The sequence below is a fragment of the Lytechinus variegatus genome, chromosome 1 (genome assembly GCF_018143015.1).
Source record: "Lytechinus variegatus isolate NC3 chromosome 1, Lvar_3.0, whole genome shotgun sequence".
Lineage (NCBI taxonomy): Eukaryota > Metazoa > Echinodermata > Echinoidea > Temnopleuroida > Toxopneustidae > Lytechinus > Lytechinus variegatus.
The window spans coordinates 14,212,006-14,235,223 of record NC_054740.1 but is presented as its reverse complement, the minus strand read 5'-3'; the positions used below and the strand labels follow the sequence as shown (position 1 = coordinate 14,235,223).

General features: G+C 36.3%; 1 protein-coding gene across 2 annotated transcripts in view; it reads left to right on the top strand.

Moving 5' to 3' along the window:
• The window catches only part of LOC121406628 (GRB2-associated-binding protein 1-like), a 50,585-nt gene extending 29,177 nt beyond the window's left edge, over nucleotides 1-21,408 (top strand). The window contains exons 3-7 of one of the 2 annotated variants that reach the window (XM_041597638.1): nucleotides 3,622-5,076; nucleotides 8,113-8,361; nucleotides 9,843-9,963; nucleotides 13,540-13,693; nucleotides 16,420-21,408. In XM_041597638.1, the coding sequence (XP_041453572.1) occupies nucleotides 3,622-5,076; nucleotides 8,113-8,361; nucleotides 9,843-9,963; nucleotides 13,540-13,693; nucleotides 16,420-16,704 (2,264 nt within the window). In that variant the 3' untranslated portion in view covers nucleotides 16,705-21,408. The remainder of the gene's footprint in view (nucleotides 1-3,621; nucleotides 5,077-8,112; nucleotides 8,362-9,842; nucleotides 9,964-13,539; nucleotides 13,694-16,419) is intronic. The other variant, XM_041597643.1, reaches the window with a different exon arrangement.
• Nucleotides 21,409-23,218: the final 1,810 nt, after the last annotated feature.

Here is a 23,218-nt window from a genome sequence, read left to right as displayed (position 1 = left end):
TCCTTTTCACCTCACTGTCTTGCAGACACTGCAATGAGCCAAGTCAAAGTTTGAAAGACTTGTCAGTAGGCTATCAAGATAACATTGGACCTGAACCTTAGATATAAGGTCCATGGTAAAAAGACAATATTTAAATTACATGTACAGTCTTTACCTTGAACTTGATCTTTTGATTATCTGCAAATTTGGTCAGTCCCAATTCCTAGCAAAATCATTTTAAGTTAAATAACTTTGTGTTTGGTATATTGATGACTATTGATAAGAACTCCAAAGTGATATCCGCCTCTTGGGAGCTTACCCCGCCCCATAAAAATAGGGCAGAGGGGGGAAAAAGAGGAATACATGTAGGAAAGGCTAAGCTGGAGGGGATAATGTACATTATCTTGGTTCTCTCTCCCCAATTTGGCCATTTATCATAAATTTGTCAACATTGAAACACATCTGTAAAGACACTTATTCCTGATTTGGTGACCTTTTACTGAATTGATTATTTTAATCAATATGTCTAGAGTGTAGACTTGGGCCTTTAATCTCAACTTTAATAGCCGAGGTATTTCTACATGTAGTAGTTGTGCTGTAAAATTTAGAAGGAAGTCTTGTAACCTGACAAGGAAGTTCAGCTATCATGAATGCTTCTTATCAGTTCTTGCCGGTTATAAAATAAACGTGACTATTTTCTATGTATGCTTGAAAGCCAACTATTGCTGTTTTGCAAATCTAAATGTGCATGAATACATTGTATTATCATTATTTGCGGCAGTTTCCTCATACATCTCTGTCATTTGTATGACCTGTTTGCTGTATAATATAGGTTTCATACTTTATGTTGTAAACAAATTTGAGTGAATCAAGTACTGTAAAAGCTTTTCGCGTACAGAATTTTTCGCGAATCGCGGGGTCCCGACATTTTTGCAGGTTGTTAAATTCACGATCGGAAGCACGTACGTGCAAAGCGCCAAATTAATGTGTTCCGCCATCTTGCTTGTTGGTTGGCGATAAAATGTGCATTTTCAGATTTTTTTATGCTCAGTCATTATCCATGACTGAAACATTGACCAATCAAAAACTAAGATTCTATAAGAAATATTCATATACGAAAGTATAAACTTTGATAATTCAGTTTTATGCGAAATTTAAACACAATTCTTCAAAATTAGGTTAGTTTTACACTGTATGTCTCTAAAATGACCCTTGAAACCAAAATTATTTTTCAAAAAAATAAGGGTTTTCCCAAGTTACCATGGTAACATGGTCTGAATTAAAAATCTTAGCAAACACTTCATTTCAGTGATCGAGGATGTATTTGTTTACGGTAGACGTCTACATAAATTATAACATTTTTTTCCAGACCATGGATGAACTTTCAAAAAGAGATATTTTAGGCAAGTTTTTATGATTTCCGGCAATTTTCTGACACAGGCACTTTGAAGAAGTAATTTTTACAGAATTACAATGTAGAAGAAGACATCATGGACTTTCCTGATTATTACGACAGATATGCAACTTACTTGTAAATAAATCAAACAAAGTCTATGATTCATTTTCGATGATGCAAAAAGAGACATTCAAGTCTCTGATTGAGAGCCGCAGATTGAACATTCGCACGGCGCAATGGTAATGTTTTCGCCGAATTCGTCAGGGCGAAAACTCCAAGCGAGCCGTACCACTCACCAGTCCCGAACGATGCGCTGTACATGTATGTTTGATGATATATCTGGGGCTGTTTCGTGTTTAAAAATTTGTTTTTTCTACAATGCCACTATCTCATTGAAATTATTTGTCATGATAACATTGGAAATATTATCGTTTAATGGCCCAAAGGATCGACTGTAATAAAATACACTTTAAAATATTGTCAGAGAGTGATTAGTTAGGGAATGTTTATGGTCAGAATTTAGTCTTGGCTTCGGGTGAACTTACACGAACGCGGTCACTTGCTCACGGGGCGAGTCGGCCTGGCCCTTTGGTGGAAGGCCGTTACGTGCAGTGCAGCTAGAGCAGAGTTGGGGAGTTAGATAAAAAATACTTTGAAATAAGTAATCTGCAACTAATTTTTTGTCTTATCCCTTTAGATTACTCAGATAAGAAATTCAAATTCTTAAAGTTTAAATCCAATTTTAGACAGTGGCATAACCAAGAGTGGTGCTTTATAATTACGGGGGGGGGGGGGGGGGGGGGTCTTGCATGCCCCCAATTCACGAACAAGAAAAAAAAGAGGAAAAGGAAAGAGAATCTTGCAAAATTGTTCAATTGGATTATGCTCATGTTTTGTAAATTTTGCCTGATATGCCATATCGTATATAACCTTCAATTTTTTTCGCTTGTTATGCCACTCATCCTACGAAAGAGGTTATTAATTATGCCACTGATATAACAGCTAGTTTATGGCAACATTATTTGGTTGCGGGATCAAAGCATCAGCTATAGCTAAACATTTATACTTTATGCCAGTTCTACTTCAAATACAGGTTTAGGCCTGTATTTATGAGATGTTTTTAAGGTCTATGGGTGCCTTTATTATTTTCATTTTCAATTAAAACAATTGTTATTTATTTATTAATTTAGTATTAACCTCCATGATACATTTTATTGTGTTAAATCATACAATTTCTGTTATATTAAGCCCTTGTAAATACATGCACAGTAGCATGCCACCCCCCATATATAAACACAATAAAAATGTATATAAAATGAATTGACCCCCCCCCACTCCCCTATCGGGGACAAATGAAAAAAAATGTTCAAAATAATTGACCGCCCCCCTTTGACAAGGCAGCTGTCGGTGGCATGATGTCTTCTTTGACTTTTTTTGCTTGTAAAAATAATATTGAAGAAATAGGGGCACTCTAAGTGTCCCCCATGAGAATAGATCTGGATCTGCAAGTGCATGGGGCTGAGCCCTATCCAACGTCATAGCTACACCATATCTTTACGTTCTAGCTCTCATATTTTTCAGCTCCCTGATTTTTTGGAAGAAAAAAAAATGAGGCGAAAAAAGAGTGAAATAAATCCAATACGATTAATCACAATTTGAGTTGTTTGAAAGAATTATACTTATCAGATAAACTAAATTAAATTCTACAACCATGATGAAGAATAACAGCAATCTTGATAAATTCTGTGTTTTTTTCAAAATCAGAACCAATTAACCTTTTTCTGATTTTTCTGTCACTTTCCATATTTTGAAGAAAAAAAATCAGGTGTTCATCGACGCTCTGTACTGCATGATGAAACTTTATCCCCACTGGGTCCTCTGAACTCCCCCCCCTCTCGCGTGTTGTTAAATTCGTGGCCGATCGGCAATTCGCGAAATCCGCGAAAATAACAGCTTATACAGTAGGCCTATCCCAAAGTAAGAATGAAAACCTCCATGTATGTCCAACAATTTTCTTTTACATCTTTTTTTTCAACTAATTGATGTGAGCAAAGAGTTAATACACACAGTTTTTCTTAATTTGTTCAGAGTAAATCCATATAGGGGGGGAGCATGTACTTGTATTCAATTTAATATTTTTTTATAGATTAACCCTGGTAGAATATTGTGAGTCAGTACCTTTCTGTTTGTGTTATCTTTTTTGAAAGATCTAAGTAATTTTTTCCTATTATATTTTCATTTTGCAGTTTCTACAGTCTCGGACCAAACAGATGGCCCAGGTTCTCCTGCAAGGTTTGCCGAAACCCCCCTAAATGTGGGATCTCCTCCTATGACTACCACCAGACCTCCCACTACAAACGGCAATGAATCGTACATCGATATTGCCGAGTGTGAGACAGGTATTAACCCCCTTGCTTCAAGCAATGGTTTGCCACCGAAGCTGAACGCCAAGGAATCCCTTCCGCAGCATGTTCCACAAGCTAGACAACCAAAGACTTATAATGACACCATGAGCAGCACATCCAGCAGTGCTCCTAGTGACTCTGCGCCTTCCCCACCTAACTCCAGACCGACATCACAGGTTGAGGGAGCAGTCACTGATGATATCTACGATGTTCCTCCGGTTAGGCAATCTGATGATGCTCCTCCAGTTCCATTACGGCCTGCAGCAACACTTGAAGAGTCTATTTATAAGGTAGTGCCACCGAGCAAGGATCCAACAAGCTATCGCTGTGAGAGTCAGCTGTCGTCAGCATCCAGCAACAGGGGCTCGTTTTCGAACTCTGATGACTTGGGATCAGGACAGACCTATGACTTGGTACCCAGTTTTAATGACAGAAGATCCAGCGGATTTGAGTCAGTGGAGAGCAACGGTCCACAGTCGAACTATGAGACACCTCCACCAAGGCCACCTCCACCTGTCACTGAGGACATCTATCAGGTTCCTCCTTCCAGACCAAGTTTGGATGCTGAAACAGACTGTTTGTATGATGTTCCTCCTATGTCACCACAAATTGACAATACATACGATATGTTACCTAGTCCCATGCAGAAGACACCTCTGCAGAACATACCCTCACATCTCAAATCTCCTTCTCAAATCAGTACATCCACCGACAACTTGGCTAGGTCCTTTGAGGAGATATCCCAACAAAATGCCAATCAGTCCCTCTTAAATGGGGATCTAGAACACTCGACATATGATCCAGTACCAGCAATGGATCTGAATGCATCCATTGGGTCGAACTGTTCTTACGGTAGTGTCTTCAAGGACTTGGGTCCTTCCACCTCGGCTATGGAAGCACCTCCTCGTCCTGCGAAGCCTCAGAGTATGTGCCCCTCCACGCCACCACCCAGTATCGATGAAAAGTATGTTGCGCCCGCTCAACCCAACCATCGCTTCTCACCCAGTGAAATGAGAAGGAGGTTGACAAGCATCGAGACCAAGAGTCCTCCCAGCATGGCCAATCATCACCAACATAAATGGATGGATCAGGTAGTACCGCCACCTGGGTATATCAATACCAAACGCTCCGGTACAGCAAATCCTGGAATGGCAAGACCAAACTCTTCTTTCAATCCCAGAGGCTATATTCCCATGAGGTCAAATACTGTGTCTTGCGGCTCCAGGTCAACGTTCCCAGCCAATGGTTTCCAGAATGGCCAGCAGCCACCACCGGGGAGTTATATGGCTATGCAAGGTAAATTATAAACATGCATTCCTATGATCCCTGTTTAACTTATTATCTTTCTGTCTGTCTGAATATTTAAAGATCTGGGTTGTTTTCTCGGGGGGGGGGGGGGGGAGGCATGAAGACTCAACTGTAATATCAAATAGAATGCTCACTTGATGCATGTGCTGTAATTGAATACAGTCCAATTATTATTTTCTTTCAATTTTTATTTTATTGTCACAAAAAGAATTGTAACTTGTAACCATTAAAAAGTTTTCTTTCACTTTCACTGCTTAGTGTTTGTAATAAAGAAAGCCAGCCAAACTGATCACCTGTCTATCTGTAATATCTTTATTGGTCCTTATGGAGAGTAAACTCACATGTTATATTGCATGGAAACTTACAGAATTTTCAAAATTTTCAGGGTTCTGTATCACAAAGATTAGCGATCAATCGCTAAAATAACCAACCAGTGAAGACCAATTACACACGCGCATTCGGTGCAAAATACTGGTAAATTGCCAATTCGTCTATAGCCAACTCGTCCACTCATCACATAGTCTTCTTTCATTTTTAGTCTAATGCCATTACATCCATCAGCATTTTGTTGTAAACAACTATTTGGTCCAATCATCACTTTGTCTAATTACCAGTTCGTCTATGACCATTTTGTCTCGTAACCAGTTGGTCTAAGATCCATTTTGTTTTCATACATTTTTGCCCAATTAACACTTAGTTCAATAAAATGAAATGGTATATGGACTAAACGGCTATTGGACCAACTGGTTATTAGACGAAAAGATGAGTCGACGAAATGGCAGTTAGACCATGTGGATAGTCGACGAACTGATGGTAGATTAAATTGATAGTAGACAAGTTGTTAATTGGACGAATTTGCAATGGCATAAATAAAAATAAAACCAAAATACTTACCAGGAACCAATTAGAAGTGTTCTTTCATATTTGCTATTCATTGCTAAGCTTTGTGTTACGGGACCCAGGTCTCATAATTGTTCTCCCAAAATAACCCCTTCTGGGTGATTCCATACGTGTCGTACGGGACATTTAGAGAACATTTGACAGTTTTTGACAAGAAAAAACAAAAAATATTCCAGTAACTATAGGTGGTCATCAACTACTACCAGAGTGTAAGAAAAACCAAGACTTAACATGACTTGAATTCACATCCTGTATATTACAGATTAAAAATAGTAATGTGTCGTACGGACGCAGAAAAAGTGGCTTTTTTAGAAACCTCAAGTTTGTACTCAAAAGTCTGTGAGTTGGGCAGATAAAGTTCATAGAAACTGAACTCAAATTGACACTCAATTACCCAAGAACAAACACATTTACAAAAGAAAGCAAAATAAACATTCATGAATAAATAAAGCAAATTATAATTTTCGAGAACATTGTGGCGTACGGGACATTCAAAATGTGTCGTACGGGACATCTCTAAATTGAAGCCAAACTTTCTTACTTTATGTCACTTTGACTTCTTCAATCACATTATTTGGCTGATGATAATGATAATCCCATCAAACTAAGACATTCATTTGGTTAGAAACCGCTATTAGTTGAATATTTCTATCAATATATCATAAACAAAATAATGTGTCGTACGGGACACTTGTGTGTTGTACAGGCAGTGCGTGTTGTACTGGGCAGCACTTTTTTCCCTTTTTGGTCACAATTTTTTTGTCTAAAGAAATGCGGTTCTACTTTTTCAAACCCATCTGCATTTCATGAAACCATATGGTTTGTCTTATTTTTGAGATTTTTTTTACAACTTGAAAAAAGTAAGGAGTTTCAATATTGTATAAAAAAAATAGTAATCATCAAGGGAAGTCCAAATAGATGATCATGATGATTGATATGATTTTTTTTTACATCTTATAATAATTCCACATTAGCATGCAAGAGGAAGTTATCTTCCAGGCTAGGTTGAAATAATTATAAAGGTTTTCTTTTCATGCTCAATGAAAAGAAATTAACCTGCTCTGATCAGTGAAAATCACCAGTTTAGCTGAAGGGATTCACAAAAGAATAAGCCTACATGAAATCAATTAAAATGTTTAGAATCACCTATTTCATGTTCTATGGAGATAAACAAAGTACTTTTTCAGTTCACTTTATGTTAAATCAATTAAATGAATTTAAATATGCCTACTATTTATGGTTTCTGAATCCAAATCCTGCAATTAGATGCATTATTATATTCTGTGTCGTACGGGACATTTTTTAATAGGACAATAATTGAAAAATGAAGGGCAGTAATTAGATCCTTATGGGATAAATCGATCACCCATGGGTCAAACAAAGAGAAACTCATTTTATGAAATTGCATCATCAAAAATAAAATTGTAGGAAAAACTTTTGCATTGTCATGTGTCGTACGGGACATTGCCAAAAATAGGTTCGGAAAAATCAGGGCTGCCCCTATTATGGATCATGAAAATGTTGTAGATATTATTTGGAACCATCAATGATATATTATTCTATTGACCTACAATATTTTCAATCTTCTCTTGCTTTGCAAATAATTGTTTCAGGTGGAATTTGTACTTGACTATTCAATGAGCAAAATTATTGAAAATTTAAAATTCCATTGTTCTCCCCCCAAAAAACTATATCTGTCTTCAATTTTGGTTAAAACTCATAATTTTCATAAAATTTAGGTATCATAGTAAAATATTACACTACTTATGACTTATTGAAAGCATGTTGAAATTTATGATATTTTTGAAGTTCTAGTGTGGAATCGCCCTTCTATGATATATTTCAAAGTAAATCATGGTATATCAGTCTACACCAATTTCCCCCACTTTTCTTCTGTGGCAGTGATTATATGGGCTCCAGGCCTGGTTTGCTATCGTACCTCGTAATTTTAGATTTTCCATATGATAAGCTGCTTGACTGATTTCGCAACATGCAAACAGTAAAAGATTGGGCAATAAATCATGGCACTTTGCATAGGTTATCAAAGTTCTGAAATATGCCTATTTTCCCCCATTGACTAGTCAGTTTAATATTTCGTTAATTCACTCCTGATAAAATCTTTAGGAAGCAGTGAGAGTCCTAAAAGTGGACTTGGGGCACCCATATCGGAGGAGAGCTACATGCACATGCAGAGCCAGAATGAAGGAAACCCGGACATGTATACACTGATGATAAATAACTCAGCCCCTGCAATACCCCGAAGGCCACCCCGTCCAAGTACCAGTTCCATCATCAGTGTCTCGTCTACAGCCAGTGGAGATAGTCTGCCGCCCCCTATTGACAGGAGGAATAAGCCGAGAAGTACCGATTCATGTAAGATTACTGCCCTCCACCTCTGTGCCTATGAAATAGATATTCCCTTGTTTTAAATGATGTTGGAAGAAAGTAGAGCATGTTGTACCGAATCATGCCAGAAGGTTGTCAAGTAAGGTGTGAATCCCCTTAAAAGTGTGGTACCTTGTGGCCCAGTGGATTAGTCTCCAGACTTGGAAACAGAGGGTCATGGATTCAAATCCCAGCCATGGCCTGACATCTTAGTTTCAGCAAAACATTTACCCACATCATGCTGTACTCAACCCAGGTGAGGTGAATGGTCACCTGGTAGAATTAGTTCCTTGAATGCACAGCGGAAGAACGGCAGCTCAAGCTAATGCTGGGGTAATTAATGGTAATGGGTCTCAGAATAAATCATTTACAGATAAATGGGGATATATTTATAATGACTCATAATCTATCTTCTGGTTCTCCTCCATCTCCTTCTTGTTAACTTCTCCTTTTCTTTTCCTACTCCTCTCCCACTCCTTCTCTTCCTTATTTTCGTTTTTGTTGTCACCTGTATAGCAGAGTGAGACTTTAGGTGCCGCTTTTCCGACGAAACTTTGAAATGTCACAACTTTCTTATTTTACATCTGATTATGATGAAATTTTCAGTGTTATGCTTGTTGAATTTTTCTCTTTTTATTCAAATCAACTTTTTGTTGGGGTGGACTTGTCCTTTAAGTTTATGAAATGACATCATAACTTAGAAAATATATGGACCTAGTTCATGAAACTTGGCCATAAGGTTAATCAAATATTACTGAACTTCCTATGAGAGCTTTGTGTTACATGACCAAGGTCAAAGGTCATTTACGGTCAATGAACTTAGACGATGTTGGGGGAATCAACATCAAAATCTGAACCTGAGGTTAAGTTTTTTTTAAATGTCATCATAACTTATAAAGTATATGGACCTAATTCATTAAACTTGGACAAAAGGTTAATCAGGTATCACCAAACATCCTGCATGAGTTTCACGTCACATGACCAAGGTCAAAGGTCATTTAGGGTCAATGAACTTTGGCTGATTTCGGAGTATCTGTTGAATTACCATTATAACTTTGCAAGTTTATTGATCTGACTTTTGAAACTTGGACATAAGAGTAATCAAGTATCACTGAATATCCTGTGCAAGTTTCAGGTCACATGATCAAGGTCAAAGGTGATGTGAGGTCAATGAATTTTGGCCAAATTGGGGGTATTTGTTGAATTACCATCCTATCTCTGTAAGTGTATTGGTCTAGTTCATAAAACGTAGAAATAAGAGTAACCAAGTATCACTGAACATCTTGTGCGAGTTATAGTAGTTTTCAAAGTCAGCACTGCTGCGATGTTGAATCGCATGATGCAGGTGAGACGGCCAGAGGCATTCCACTTGTTTCTTCTCCTTTCATTACCACCTCCACTACGAATGCTGCTACGTTATTATGAATCATCATGAATACCATGTTTGCAAATGTCTTTATATTCTCTAGCTATTCTAAACCCTGAGATGCTCGGGATGGAAGGATCATTCTACGCCACAGGTACAGAACTTCCTGCTGACTTCCCGGTCCAGAATCCCAGGACAAAGAGCTTCAGTAAAAGACCATCAAGGTATTGTATTTACCCATCTCTTATCATTATATCATTCCATTACATGTACTCCAGTTAAATTTCATGTTTCATAATACGTTGGTCTTCAATGTATGGGGGGGGGGGCACTGTCATCAGAAGGTGGACCACCATGCTCATATACAGACTTTCAAAATGGACACTAACAAGTAATCACCCCCCCCCCCCCGGAAATAACATTTATGTAAATGAATAAGATCTAGATCTAGAATGATATGGCAACAGTTAACCTTGATTTTTTTTCATGATTTCATGCAAACTTTTATTTTTAATGGAATCATTGTGAAATGATATCTTAAATGTTACACATTTTTAAGTTAATCGGACTTTAAGTTGATTGGATTAAAATGAAAAATGATTAAGCTATCCATAGACCAGAGAAGAGATTGCTGCTGGCCATAGTTTTGAGTCCCAAAAGTTATTTTGCTTTATTAAAACCCTTCTACATGTCTTAGTTGTACTAATATCTATGAGTTAGGTTATGTTTTCAATGTGTATTGATACTTGGCACTTTACCCGATCAGTTCCCCCAACACTGAAATCTGGTATTCTTCTCAAATGTAAACATGGCCTCTCTGTTGGATTTGTTTGAGGTCAAAGGCTTCACAATAACTGGTACAAGCCAGTCTAAAGTGAATGAATGTTTGCTCATTTTGCCTTTTAAAGAGAAGGATTTTACAGTTGTAAGTATCTAATTTAGGGCAAATTTGAAGTGATATTGTACATGCAATGAGCTATGTGATGTTGTATATGCACTTCTTACCAGTTGAGAATCGTTTCTCTCACTGTCCCAATGAAATTGATTTCTTTCTGGCCATTTTCTGAATATATTTTTTTTTTGTGGGGGGGGTGTTAATGGTTAAATTATATGCCCTAATTGATCAGGGTATATAACATTGACTAAATATCATTATTGCATCTCAAAGCAATCTAATATGTGTGTATAATCATTAATTGATTAATTACCCTAAATGAAATTGCATATACTATGCAAGTAGCAATTTAAGCCTGGAAAGTACAATTTTTACCCCAAAATTCAAAGATTTTCTCAGTTTGAGGGAGTACTACAGTAGGCTAGCACCCCAGGGAAACACATGTTATTCTCCTACTTTTGTTCATCCAAAACAACGCTTGTATAGAAATCAGTATATAGGGTACTAACTGGGGCCCTCTTTCAGGTAACAAGACCGACTCGAAGTTCAAGGTATTTTTTAATCAGAAAATACCAGGTATATTTTCCAGTATGAAATCACATAACTAATTTTCCCAAAAGAAAATGTCTGCTAAATGGTAGGTACTTGTTAAATTTACAAGAAATTTTGCAGTGATTTATACAGGTCATGGGTTTTCTCAGTGTGGGACAGCAAATTAAGAAACTTTCTCAATTCAGCGAGTTGTAGGGCATGGGTGCCAAGGGCTGCTTAGCTAGCGATTTTGAATCGCAAACCTCTCCTGCTATTAGTATTAAATCAGATCTTACTGCGCATGCTTTTAACTTCAAGTTTTTACCCCAAAGTTCTGGTTAGTGTTGATATGAATGCATGAAATGATTATTGAGTGTTTTGAGGTTTGAACAAGTTGTCTTACTTTTATGGTTATTCTGGAGGTGGAGTCGATCTGAATATACAACCAAGGGCCACATTAGGTTTTTTGTTTGAAGCTGACAAGCCCTTTGCTCCCATGTACTATTTTCTGGCCTGTTACCAATCCTGTACTCAGATCTCGTGCAGTTTTTTTTTTTAATCTTGTTTTGCTGAGTGCTTGTAATTAAGAAGTGAAAGTATCATGTTTGAAGGTCTTCCGTACTTTACATTTCTATTCAAAAGAAATGATCAGATATTTCTTGCAAAGAAAGACTCTCAGTTTCAAATGTGGGGATTCCGGATATTGCATCCACTATATTGTTTCATACATAGCAAGCTGTCCAGTTAGTTGTGATAGTACTGCTTGTTTTACCCCTCTTTATAATTATAACAATAGTTTTCATATCAAGTCTGTAATGTTGCTTTCCTTATTTTATGTATTATTTTATAATTAATTCTCATTTTCTTTGATTGACAATAATTGGTGGTCAGTGGCAAAAACCAAGTGAAAAAAATAAAATAACATTATTTAAAGAGAAGTATTAAAATGAACCAGAAAAGCTGATTTTAAACAAATGAAAATGAGAAGAAACTTCCTCTTTGAGGGATTTAATTCAAGGCCCTTAAAATGACAATTTATAGCATGCACGATTTAATATTATGATCTCAGTTTTTCTTGTAATTTATCAGCGTTATCACATTAGATAACCCACCTATGTCTTCTAATTCCTGTAGAACCCGTCTTCTAGATTTATTTTGACAGTGACGTTCTTTACAAGGTGATTTGCCGTCCAAGCAGTGGGGATTTCCCTCAGAGTCAAAGTGCTTCCCAAAGCAAAAACTTGACAATTTGGAATAACCCTATATAATCATGAATGTGAAAAAGAGGAAGTGATATATAGAAAAGCAAACTCTTTACCCTGGGAAATCGATATACAAATATATATACTGTACACACTTCATTTGTCAAATGATTTTTTCTTTTATGAGATTGAATTTGAACATGTTTTATTTGGAAATAAATCAAGCATTGCTACCATTTTGTTTCTCTATCCATGCTTCTGATTCTCTATTGATGTTAGTAACCAGCGTGAATATAAATGAGGCATAATAATGCCATGAAACATATCAAACTTTTGACACAGTAGTACCTGGGACACAACAATCAAGCATGCTTGCAAGCAGAACTGGTTAACCACAAACCAGAAAAATATATTAGCTCTTAGCCCTGTCTTACAAAGAGTTACAATTGATCCAATTAACCACAACTATGGAAAGCCAGCCGTGTCAACATCTATAAAATGCATGTTTGTTCAAAAGATTTTCTAGATATATTGTATTATCATACATTCTTCATTTTCTTGGAAACTCATGTGCTTCTCGTTTACAAAGGACATAGTGCAGAATTCCTTTATAAAAAATGATGACATTGTTGGATTTCCATAGAGTTAAGGTTGATTGGATCAATTGTAACTCTTTCTAAGATCGGCCCCTGATCAAGGGTCCTACGTGTACTGCCAGCAATGTCATCAAACCCGAAAGGCCTAGTACATATATGTTTGTATATGCCTAAAAGTGTATTATGCATTTGTTAACCCCCCCTCACTAGTTCATAACAACAATTTCTCTATAAAAATAGTAAAAACATACATTAACTTGCCTTTTTGTTTCTTTCTCAGATAATTTAATTTGTGATGAAATTAATCAAACATTTCTTTAATGTGGCCTGACACTGAATTGTCATTTCTAAACAAGGCTTTTTAATTTTTTTCTCATAAAAAAACAAAAATAAAAGTTGATTAAAATATGAAGTGACCAATTGTTTGAAAAAAAAAACCCTCCCCCTTCAATGCAATTTTGTTTTTATCACACAGTTCTTAGGTCCATATTGAACCAATTTGAATATAGGTTGGTTAAAAAATTTCTGATAGTGTACTATCCTCCCTCTCTCACTGATTCTGTTTGTCTCCCTCAGGCACAGAGAGTCGGGAGGTTTCCCGAGCACCCCGCCCCGCCCTCACCGGAGCGTGCACTCTTCTAGTAGCTCTCACACAGACTCCATCGCACCACCAATGGACGAATCCTACGTCTTCTCTGAACCCACCCCTATTACTAAACCAAGGATAGAGGTGAGTAAGGGATGAAGATACCGATAACGACGGCAGCGACATTGACGATGACATCGACTACATATGACAGTGATAAATATTAATGACAATAACAATGACATTGTATTTGAAGGGCAACGGGGACGATAATGATGATGACTATGACAGTGTTGATGGCTACGACGATGACTTCGTATATGAAGGGGAAGGGGTGACGATGATGTCTATTACAATGACGACTGTATCGATAACAATTATTATTATGACAATGGCATCGTTTGGGGTTTTTTTTAGGGGAGGTGGACGGCTTGCAAACAAAACATGTCCTCAATCAGTGAGATGTCTTACCCAGATGTCATCTAAGATTGACTTTTTACATCAAAGCGATGATGATGACAGTGATAAAAACCAGGCGAATTAGAAAATATATATTTTTGTAAAAGGGCTATTGATCATACTTTTTAACATTCCCAATATCCTTTATATGTTTAATTCAATAACGCAATTTCAACGAAAGGTTTTTAATGTATTTAAGAATCCAGGTAAACATTCAATAATAAATGGCAATTCATTTACAAAAAAAAAAGAATGCACTTTACAAATGTTTACTTATGAGTTTAGAATCTGGGAATCATTTTCAGCATACAATGAAATGATTGAATGATAAAGATTTTTTTTTGATAGGGGGGAGTCTTTGAGCAGTAGCATTGAAAAGTTGAATAGAGTTTAGTTAAAAGATTGTTTTGTTCTCACATGGCCAATGATGGATGTAATGATAAAGATCAAAATTATGAAGATTTTAACTACTAAGCATGATATGCTGCACACATGTGAACCTTCACTGTTAAAGGATTCCTTCACTTTTGATTCAAATTGGCATCACTTAAATAGCACCAAAGCACTAAAATACAGCAAAACATATACTTTTCACTGCCAGAGTAAATTATCACATTTTCTTTATTTCTACATTGAATTATGAAACTTCCTGATTTTATTGTAATGATTTAATCGGGTGGAAAATTCACATTTTATTGATTTTTTGTTCATAGGGGCAGTGGGGGAGATCTATAAATGTCTGAACAGTTATTGTATCAAAAGCCATTGATGTATGAAAATGGGGTGAAAGAGCAGTACTTGTCTGTTCTGCAGAAGCAGCCATGAAATGCAAAATGGTTATCAGTTTCTGTGGATCAGATTACAGTACAAATCTGTTTAGTGATGAATAGTTATTGAGATATTTTTACGTGTATATCACTTCCTTATTACAAAGTAATTCCTTGTCCGGTCTGCTTTATTCTAGAATAGTTCAATATTATAGCTTTCATGTATACGTACAGTGTAAATTTAAATGCACTTGTGTCCCAATTTGCATTTTGTTGTTTAATTTTATTAAGTTTAATTACTAGTTTCTCCCTTTGTACAAGTATTTAAATTTTTATACATTACATGTAAGGTACCTTGTCGGAAGTCAGCGCTGTATTTTTTGCACGGCCTTTCATTTCAAATTCTCCCATCATTGACCAAACAATTTGGAATGCAGGAAAGCCGCTTTGAATAGACGCATAGAGCCTTTATAGTGGAATTCCTGCTAAAAAAACATGGCAGACTTTTGACAAGTTACCTAAAATTGCATGTTATGTGTGATATTGTTTTGCCCTGTGAACCTTTCCCCACCTTGCACTTTCCATTTCATCTTTTTTTTTTTCTTTTCATTCTTGTTGTTGTTGTTTTTGTTTGAGTTGTACCACTGCTAGATTCACTGCCTAGCTCTGCCCACCTTCGTTGTAAGTATCGAGTCTATCTTGTTGATCATGTTTACTATTTGGCCAAACACGAGAGTATAGTTACATTCCCCTTCTCAGATTTTGTGGAATGACTTGTTTGCCCCATCCCTTGAGAAAAAGAATTTTTGCACTCCACTCACTCATATGATTTGCAAAAATGAAATTTGTCAATGGTATTCGCCCTTTAGCCCTTTCAGTTTTGATCGTTAGAAATCACGAAAATCTTACGAATTACAATGATTGAGGGCTACAATTAAGGCTACGGGATATGCCAAGACATTACATTGCCCAATGTTTAATGTAGCAGTTTAGAGGTCAGACACGAAAGAAGAAGTACAATAATTGGAATAAAAAATTACAAGAACAAATATGAAAAAAAAAACACTGCATTTTTAGTTAAGATTACACATTATGTTACTTGATTTTGAGTTATTTTTGTTGCCGACAAAAAAAAGACCAGCTAATTTAAGATGCTATCTGATATGAATTGTAAGAGTTTTTACTTGTGCCTGCAAAAGGAATTGCATTATGACATGGAGCTGTCTTCTGAAGACAATGTCTTTGAATCTTTGAGAAGATAGGCCCTTGCAATTCAAGAATGAAGAAGCTGGTGGATTAGGCACTGTAATAAGAATTGGGTAAATCAGATTTGCTACTTGCACAATTTCACAACATCTTAGCTGAACCTTGTATGTTTTTTGTCTGTGCACAAACGTGAGAAAAAAAAACTTGTACGAAGCTGGTAAATTTCCCGATGAATGCCATGGTTAAAACATAGCTCAGAAAGTTGTTTTGGTACTTTCTGTTCCTGAAGGGTCATGCAGCAGTGACAGTGGCTTTCATCTTGCATTGGTACACTCAAACTGACAATTTCTCCATCTTCTCTCTCTTTCTTTCCTCCTCCTCCTTCCTCATCCCCCAATAACAACCTAATCGCCGCTTGGCCACAATATGACATACCAGTCTCATCAATTTCAGACCCGTCATGCCAGCATCGACTCGGCCATCCACCCGCACCCCTCGCCGACCCTCCCGCCACAGAGCCACACGGTAGAGTACCTGGAACTGGACCATGACAGCGACAGCCCCTCCACGTTGCCCCGCCCGCCCAAGCCGACCTCGCCCAAAGACCAGGTGGAGTATATCCACCTGGATATGGAGAAGACAAAGGCTTTGCAGGAGGTGACCCAGAACAGGGAGGAGAGCTACAGGCCGAAGAACAATGATGGCGGAACCCTCAAGAGATGAGATGGTCTACCCCCTCTATAGTTGGAAAGCAAGACAGGCATTACTAGTTGTATCTTGTCTATCCATAAAGGAGGGCTGCTATGTTGAGGAACATCTGACCAGCGTTGACTGTGCTTTGATGATGGAGATGCTCCATAGCTGTCTGCATCACTTGACTTTGTCAAGAGCCTTGGGACAGTTAAAACTGGACCTTTGTGAAAAGCTGTTCTTTTCTCCTCATGGGAAATTGTTGCTTTTTCTCTCTCTCTGAGATATGTGTGTCTCACAGTGGATTTATTACATTTATATTACATTTCATATTAAAGCAATGAGTGAGTCATATTGCAACACAGATGTACGCTGTATACATTAATATTACAACTCTTTCAGATCTTTAGTACACAATTTTTCATAGATATTATATTGAGATGATATTTGAAGATAAACTTCAAATTCATCATGATGACATTTGTAGATGATTTGCTTCATTTCGTGTTCCTCGTGTGGTTGTATTTATTGTATTGGCTTGAAGTTGAATTGCACTTGACAGAATCATGCAGTATGGAAGTGAATATGCATTTTTTTTTTCAAACTAAAGTGAATATGTAACTGCTCCTGTGTTTGTGTTTTGTGTACTTCCAAGGTGCAGTTTGAATTTTTTACACTTGAGCAACTGCTAAGAGCATCTTGTTGGGATCATGAATGAAATCACATATGAATACTACACAATGTTTAAGATGATCAGATGAAAATTAATGCCCCAATTATACTTCACTGGAAGGATGTATATTTCAATTTCATATGAATATAAATGATTAGAAAACCCATTATATAGCTTCCGTATTCCAGTTGTAAAGATATTTTACACTCAACAGTTTTGTGAAATAGCTACCCCCCCCCACCTCGCCACACCCCCATTGCGAATGTACATGTGATGCAGACCAAACAGTACCTCACAACACCAAAATGGTTAACAGTATTAGCATACACATCCATGTAATAATGAATCACAAAAACAAGTCTTCCCTTTTGCAAGATAGTGTACCATCCCCATTCCCAGGGGAGCATTCCAATGTGACAGGCTTCCATATTATGAAGCTAAAGTTCTACAGTAGTCTCATTTTTTGCAAATCAACATGTATTATAATCGTTTTGACTCTGAATACAAGTTTAAAGATTGGAAATGCATTTGCAACAATTTGTCAGTGCTGAGTCAGGGAGAATAAACAAGAGTGATCTCTTACAGGATGCCATTTTCTTTAGATGATTTTGTTTTTCTAATCTTCAAAAAAAAAGATGGCTTGCAATATCTATTTTCATATTTTCCCCACATCTGTACAGATTTTTGCTCCAAGGCATCTCTTAATCTCAAACCTCATATGTGTCGTGGTTTACTTGGAGAATTTGAAATCATGCGGATACAATTCATCCAGGGTGGAACGAGATTTGATGCGATTTTAATAAATCACATTTTGCATAAATGTGAAGTTCCAAGAAGTGAAAATACTCCCATTTGAAGTTTGTCATTATGTTAGGAATAATAGAATAATAATTTTGCTTTGTTGCAAGCCGTGTAGTTGGAGTAAAGTCCAAATATGCTTCAAGTCACAGCCAATGAAGACGTCATTGCAATTTGAAAACAAATTACTTTTATTCCTACAGTGAGGCTCGAATGAGACTGAAGTTTTCTTTCAGTTAGTCCTTCCACTTTCCTGAACTCTGATCGTTAATATTTTGTCGGCTGGAATGTTTATGTCAAATGTTATCATAATTTCTTTAAAATTTGGATCGCATCAAATTGAGTATTGTGGGCCAGACTTTATGTAATGCCACTGGACATTACCTGGAGGTAAAGCCATGACCTCACTTTCTTTGGCCCGACAGTTCTCTGAGGCTAAGCTCAAATTACTTGCCGGTACATCAAGTTTGCTTTCCCCAAAGAAGTCTTTATTACAGGTATTTCCCATGCATAAAGTATGGGGCCAGTTTTAGTAAGGCATTTTGTGTGTAATTGAGTTTTTTCAGATGTGTATCAATCAGACATGATTATTTGTCTCGGTCCAACCTTTGACATCACTATAAATCTAAAAGATGTGACCAGAGCTCAAACCTCTGCATCAATTTGTAGTTTCCCTCAATTAGCTGAAGCTTTCAAAACCCAAGAGAAACAGTCTCTTCCTATGCTCTTGAATATGAAGGATAAAAAAATGTATGACATGCTAACTGAAGGGTATTAATTCATTCCTTGTGTCAAACATTCATTTATTTTTTATTATCGATAATTTCAAGTGAGTTATGAATATAGAAAACATTTCAATTCACATATACTCAAAGTGAATAGCAACATCTAGCACGATCTAGGACAACATTGCTTAGGATTTTGTGTGAGATATGTTAAGTAATTGAAAGAAAAATACAATTGTGATGATGCATTATTATACACTCAGCAAAAGAAATTCATGTCATACTGGAAGAGGAATATTGTCTGGTCATGTTGACATACAATAATTTGCCCTTAATCAAATACTAGTAGCTATATGGAATATTTTAACTTTTATAAGTGTCCAAGAAATTTTTTGCCGAGTGTATATTCATACAAAAACATGTCTCACCGCGGTTTCAGCGACATCCATTGTTCTTTTTTTGTCGCAAGAAATGGATGATTTGGCTCGAAAAGTTGCTGAGAGGTATTGGTGCTGAAAAGCTAAGCCAAATTTTCTCATACTTCAATAAGATGCTTAAAGGACTTTGCTTTCATTACCATGTAAATAGAAATAGCATTTATTCTGACTGATGCATATCTAGTTATACAGGGGAAATCACTTTGTGGCATATGGCTAATTTGCCCCCTAAATTCTCTGAAAAATGAAAAAAATGAGCTGTGATAAAATGTAGCAAATTTTGGCCTGTACAAATCAATGTGATCGGGGTGTTGCCTGTGACAATCTCGCACATATTTTTTGTGTATTTGCTTCATATATGTGTTATCAATTTGTGTGGCATTATCGCTAATATGCAAACCCTAATTTATTTTTAAAACTATTGGCATTGACAAGAAGAGGCAAATCTTAAAGTATGCAAAACAACTTATCTGACAAATATCACTGTTGTAATATCACATTTCTTTTACCATTACTCCATGTTGTCATGACAACCGTGTCGTTGCAAGAGATATTTAGGATGAGCAAATTCATTGGGAATAAACTACCAGATGGTGTCATTAAGTTGGGATGAACACCTTTAGATCATTACCATAAGATCTTTCAAATTCATAAAAGATCACTTTAGACCATGATGATATATGTTGGTGCTCAAAAGTTAGTGAACCCCAATAGAAAATGAACAGCTTTAAAGTGATCAAGTTCTGCCATGTTTTGAATATTTAATTCTCAGGTCAGGTGATCAGATATTACATTCAATAAAGTTTGCTTCTCTGTGCTCGCCGAACATTGTAGTATTGTCTACAACCAATGCTCAGCATGAAGGAGTGCATTTTATGGAGGAATCAACTAACCTACAAGCACAATTGTGTGGGAAGTATCTCTGCATCCATGGAATAACATGTCTTTAAAAACATACAGATAAAAAGTGAAGAAGTATTCTTTAATTTTTATTATTTGTTAAGTGTCACCTGTGCCTGGGAGGCAAAAAGTGAACTGAATCACTGTGACCTGCAGATATCTCCTCCCGATATAACTGATTAGGGGAGTGCAGGTGGACCACTACATTAGGGTTCCCCCTACTCTTATGCGACACTCCTTTACACCGGGCCTCCATTTAATGTCCTATTCAAGGGATAGAGTGTTTTCAACTGTAACATAGCGTGCATCTATTGAACAGGGGAAAGGTGTTTGCATAATGCACGATTAAAGTTTTTGATCCTTGAGTGGATTATGTATACATGTAGGTTCCTGTGTATGGGATCCACTGTAGTCAATTGCAATACATTATCAATTGCGACTTATTTACAACCAATCTGAAGTTCACATTTGGGTTTGAATTTTTTATGCAGTGGGCCTTTATTACATAAGAATGAAAGTGAATGTAAATTGAATTATTGAATTGAAATATAATTTATAAGACTTTCCTGATTTTGTGTTTTCTTGTTTGCCTTTGCTACATATTTCCTTTTCATGTTAAAAAGTAATTTTTTTCTTACTGTCATTCAACCCACTCTATCCAAGAAATAGACAAATACTTACTGCAATTTTATAAAGTATGCATTGATATTTCACTCTCTTCTACTGAACATAGGCATTAAAACAAAATGGACCATTTTGTACAAAAAAATTCAAGAGACAAAAGATAAATTATATATTTTATCTACAGAAGAATAAAAAGAATATATATATTCAGTACTTCAAATTAGTGGCAATATTTGTGATAGAATATCGATTACACATTTTTGATGCAGCTTGTTATTTGCAAATTAAGGGGGAAAAATCATATCTCCTTTAATATTTATTTTTTTTCCAACATGGATAGACAAAATGATATACTGGTGGTATGTAGTTAAAACAGATTTGAGAATAATATGAATGTAACAGAATTATTTAAATAAATGAAATTTTAGATTTACTTGTGGAATCATTGTGATGTTTTTAGTGGTAAGTTTATCAAATCAATACATCAATGAAAGGAGATTCTTAAAACTGCTCATAGAGTTAAACTTATGTGTTTTCTAATTCATTCAAAAAAAATATTCAGTTGTTGAAATATGCCGTGCATCTCACAAAAAAAGAGAAAACCCGTTTTCAGAGATAGATTTCACAATTATTAAACATGTTTCTGCTATAAATTTGATACTCATGGCAAAAGTGGAATCTCATCTCGAATTGAGATCATTCACGCAAGGCAGATTACAAACAATAAATAGTGAGGCATATCAGAAAAATTCACATTTACTTCTGAATCCATTCTCATTTCAGGGATCAGTGAGAGAATCTTAACAAAGAATACAAAAGAAATGTTAATGAGCCAATCATCAAATAAGCATGGTCATATCTCGAACCAATCATGTTCCATTTTTCTGCGCAACTTGGTTTTGACATTAAAATTTCAAACTCGTTCTGCTCATTATTGCATAAAAAGTGTTCGTCTCATGTTAGGTATCATTATAAAGAGGAATAGTTGAATTATATAACTATGTAAAAAATGGCATATCATAATTTATTTGCCTTTAAAGAAAAAAGGACATGGGAATTCCAGTTTTCCTTCTTCTGGGATGCATTGTATAATTTGGAGCCAGTTTCAAAAATAGTTGCCATCAAACACCATTTTATTTCCAACCAATGAGAATTGTGAACATCAAACTTATAATACATACATGTATACTTTTATTATGAAACTTTTAATGCCTACAGTTTAAAGCTACTGAAACCCTTCAAGCTGATTGGCTGATAGTATATTTGTTATAGAAATTGTGCATTTGTTATGAAAACAAGTCTTTGTGAAACAAGGCCCAGGAGGGTCTTTCATCAATAAGAAGTCAGGGCCACATCTTACAAAGAGTTGCGATTGATCCAATCAATCTCAACTGTATGGAAATCCATCAATACCATATTTTTTCTACAGAAAATATGTCAAATCTCCCTAGTAAACAAAGAGAATCACACTGAATCTTCAAGAAGTGATGAATGTATGAGTATAGGTCATAGCTAGAAAATACTTTGAATGAACTTGCATTGATCAGACAGAGTTGCATTTTAATAAATGCAAATAAAATAAATATCAAGCACAAAAGTCCCAAAGGCGCACTTTTTCATTGACCAAATTCAAGTTATATGTGATATGATATTTTTGAGTTGCATGTGATTTTTAGAGTTGTGTGTGATCACAACTTTTTCGACAATAGGACCCTGACAACTTTCTTTGATTTTGATTACCTGAGAAGCACTGTTACTATAGCAACTGTCAGATAAAAGAGACTTTGTCAGGTAAAATAGACAGTTCCTTTCATGAAACACTGGTTGAAAAAAACAGTATTGCATAAGAGCTTGGACCTGGGTCCCGTTACAAAAGTTAGCGATTAATCGTAGAAAAATATTCTATGATCATTGCAAAGCTTTGTGATACAGGCCCCTTGGTAGCGTTTCATCAACAATTTCATCCGATAAGTTGTCAGGTCTGACAACTTTCCTTGAGTATGATAGGCTGAGAGGCACTTTTACCATAGGAACTGTTGGATGAAACATCTGACAAGTCCTTTTATGAAAGGCTCCCCAGATGGGTGGGTGGGTTTAAAAAAAAACCTGTTCGTAAAGTTACGCTAGGTACGCACAACTGGATCATGTTCTTAGGTGCTATGAAGTCGGCTACAAAGGGATGGTTTAGCACAAGATAGGATCACCAGTTGTGCGTGAAATCATCCGTAACTTTATAGAGAGCTTTTATGAAACCCCCACCAGGGAAGGGTTTCACAAAAGTTGTCTCGACAGTGTAAGCTACTGAAATCCTTTCATTTGATTGGATGAGAGCAGTGAAAACCACAGACAAGATGTTTCATGATATGACTTTCAGACACTTCTGCAATTAG